The sequence below is a fragment of the Diospyros lotus genome, chromosome 12, assembly GCF_014633365.1.
Source record: "Diospyros lotus cultivar Yz01 chromosome 12, ASM1463336v1, whole genome shotgun sequence".
Lineage (NCBI taxonomy): Eukaryota > Viridiplantae > Streptophyta > Magnoliopsida > Ericales > Ebenaceae > Diospyros > Diospyros lotus.
Genome location: NC_068349.1, coordinates 15,342,742 through 15,345,702, shown reverse-complemented (window position 1 = coordinate 15,345,702; position 2,961 = coordinate 15,342,742). Strand labels below are relative to the sequence as shown.

The following is a 2,961-nucleotide window of genomic DNA, read 5'->3' as shown; positions in this document are numbered from 1 at the left end:
TTAAAATAATAATTAATCATTGCTTTTCTACAAAAATATCACTTGTAAGAGAAACAAAAAAAAAAAAAAAGAAGAAGAAAAAATCGTTGGTACCATATTAAAGTAGCTAGGTACCTGTGTATCGGTTGGTGTTACCTTGGAACTGATTTCCTCTAGCAATTAAAGCCTATACGAATTGCGGAAAGCAGAATGAATTTATTGAGGGAAAAGAATAATTAGTTTTTAATTTTTACATATGTATGGGGTAATGGGGATTTATGTTTAGAGGTATTAATTGATTAATAATTGATGGGACTGGCTATAGGATGATTATATTACTGCATATATGACAAAGACAATGGATAAGAAGGACAACCACCCACTAAATTAATATTTAAGTTTGAGAAGATGTATGGATGGCACATTGTTGTATGGTATGAAAGGAGATTTGAGATGGAAACAGCTAATTTATAGCTCAAGATGCCGTGTACTTTCCCTATCATAAACCCAAGTCTCAGTCTCAGAGAGCCCCAAAAACCCTAGTAAAAAAGGCCACGAATAAGCCCCCGAATTCCCCACGCTTTCACCTTTTTCATATATATCCCTCTCTAATACAAGCACTGCTACCCAACAATATCTTCTCTCTCCCTTTTCTCTCTCTCTCTCTCTCTCTCTCTCTCTCTCCCCCCCCTATAAAGATATATATATATATATATATATTTTGTCACAAATATATATTATAATGGCTGACCAAATAGACCGACCAATACCATCAGAATCGAAGGAAGACCAATTGCCGCATTCTACACCCATCACCACGTGCGAAAAGATTGGGCTGTCAGCTGCAATGAGCTCCACCTCATCCGGCGGCTCGCCGAGGAGACCGGCCGCCGGGAAACACCCGGTCTACCGGGGGATTCGGAGCAGAAGCGGCAAGTGGGTGTCCGAGATTCGGGAGCCGCGGAAGACGACGCGGATATGGCTCGGGACTTACCCCACGCCGGAGATGGCGGCCACCGCCTATGACGTGGCGGCGTTCGCTCTCAAGGGCAGTGAGGCGGTTCTCAACTTCCCTGATCACGTCTACTCGTACCCGGTGCCGAGTTCTTCGTCTCCGGCGGATATACGGGCTGCTGCTGCTGCGGCTGCGGCTGCGACGGCGATCAAGGCTGAAGAAGGCGAGAAACCGGCGGCGGAACCAGGAGGAGGTGACGGCGGAGGCTCAGCATCAGCGGCTGGAGATGAATTCATCGATGAGGAGGCATTGTTTGACATGCCGAATTTGTTGGTGGACATGGCGGGAGGAATGCTGATGAGCCCGCCGAGGATGGAATCTCCACCATCCGGCGACTCGCCGGAAAATTCCGAAGGAGAGAGCCTTTGGAGCTATGATTAATAGACAATTAATCAATTGCCAAGAAATTAAATAGACAGAACAAAATGGTGATGAGAGGTTGTAATAAAAGTAGCTATGAATTCATCACATGCGGTTTCTAAGATCGAAAGAGTTGGGAACAAATCAAAGGATGATCATCACACAGTTATTGTAGAACGGAAGTGGTAATTAACTGGTGATTTTTCTAATTAAGCAGACTTAATTAGGGTCCTTAATTAGTATGAAAGGCTCTTCGCTCTTGAGACTTGACTGCCTGCGGTAATATAGATATATATATATACTGATTTGAGTATGAATATTACTGCCGCCTGCCGCTGTAGTACAGGGATTTCCAACTATGGGGCTGCCTTCGTACTGCTTAATTTCCTTTTAGTTTGCCTTTTTTTATTTATTTAATGAAGAAATGCCAGTGTTTCTCTGTGCTGTTTGTCTTCCTCTTCCATATATATTCCCTGTTAACAGAGCCTCTCTCTCTTTCTTCCTCCCCCTTCCCGCCGCCCCGAGTGCGTATGTGTATATCTGAGTATGTTCACCTCGTACTATATGTGCAATTTTGTATTATTATGTTTTAATTATAAATAATTTTAAGAAAATTTCTCATTTCATATATATAGATAACATTAATCAACTTATATCATTTTGTCTAAAATATATATAATATTATTTTTATTTGTATAAATTTCTCAATTACCAATAGTATTTCTTAAAAAACTGTTAAAGGGAAAACTCCTAAAGTACATGCATGTGTTAATAAAAAAGAAACTTTAAATCCTGATAGAAAATCCTAAAATTTTGCTAAAACTGAAAATTACTTTAAGGCTTAAAAAATTAATTAACGAAACTAATGGACCCAAACTATATATAGGCTTCTCCTATAAAAAATTAGTTACCAAACTAAAATTCTTGCTAAAATTAATGATGAATTATTCCTTTATTCGAGAGGGACTAAAAAATTATATATATCCCATAAAAAATTTGACTAGATCGGTTACTCTTTAGGTTTGACTAGACCTTAACCCTAAAATTCTTTCTAAAATTAATAATGGATACATTTGAGGGTCTAGAAGATATATATCCTACAAAACTTTGGCCGGACCTATATAACTCGTTTAGGATTAGCCTTCAATTTTAGGAAGAAAACAAAATTTCCACAAGACTCAAATGTAAACAAAAAAGCTACCCACAAGAACGAAGAAAGGAGCTTTGGAGCAAGACTACCAAGAGTGAACAATCACAAAAGAAAATAGACATCAAAAGAAACCAATGCCAATTTGGTTTCGTCCAAGCCAACCCCACCTTGGAAACAAATGCATTAAGAAAACTTGGGCTACAACTCTGAAGAGCCAAACCTTGGCCACGCCCCAACAACAAATTAATCCTCAACGCTCTATTCCCTAGGGATACTGTCTAAGCTAGGCTAATGGGCATTAAATGAACCACCAACAAAGACAAACAATCCAACAACATTACAACCAAAGGAAACAATGATAATCCAAAATATATAAAATAAAAAACAAACTAGAACCGAGAATCTCGACCTTGAACCAACAACAACGTAGAATATATTTGACCAAAATGAAAATCTT

General features: G+C 39.0%; 1 protein-coding gene across 1 annotated transcript; it reads left to right on the top strand.

Annotated features, from left to right (window-relative positions):
• Positions 1-542: 542 nt before the first annotated feature.
• On the top strand, positions 543-1,795 carry LOC127787083 (ethylene-responsive transcription factor ERF027-like). Its single transcript, XM_052314941.1, has one exon. It carries the CDS (start codon positions 722-724, stop codon positions 1,373-1,375), a length of 654 nt encoding a protein of 217 aa, XP_052170901.1. The 5' UTR covers positions 543-721; the 3' UTR covers positions 1,376-1,795.
• Positions 1,796-2,961: the final 1,166 nt, after the last annotated feature.

Bases quoted from the DNA above. Each gene is read 5' to 3' on its own strand.
- LOC127787083 (XM_052314941.1), top strand. From the start codon at position 722: ATGGCTGACCAAATAGACCGACCAATACCATCAGAATCGAAGGAAGAC.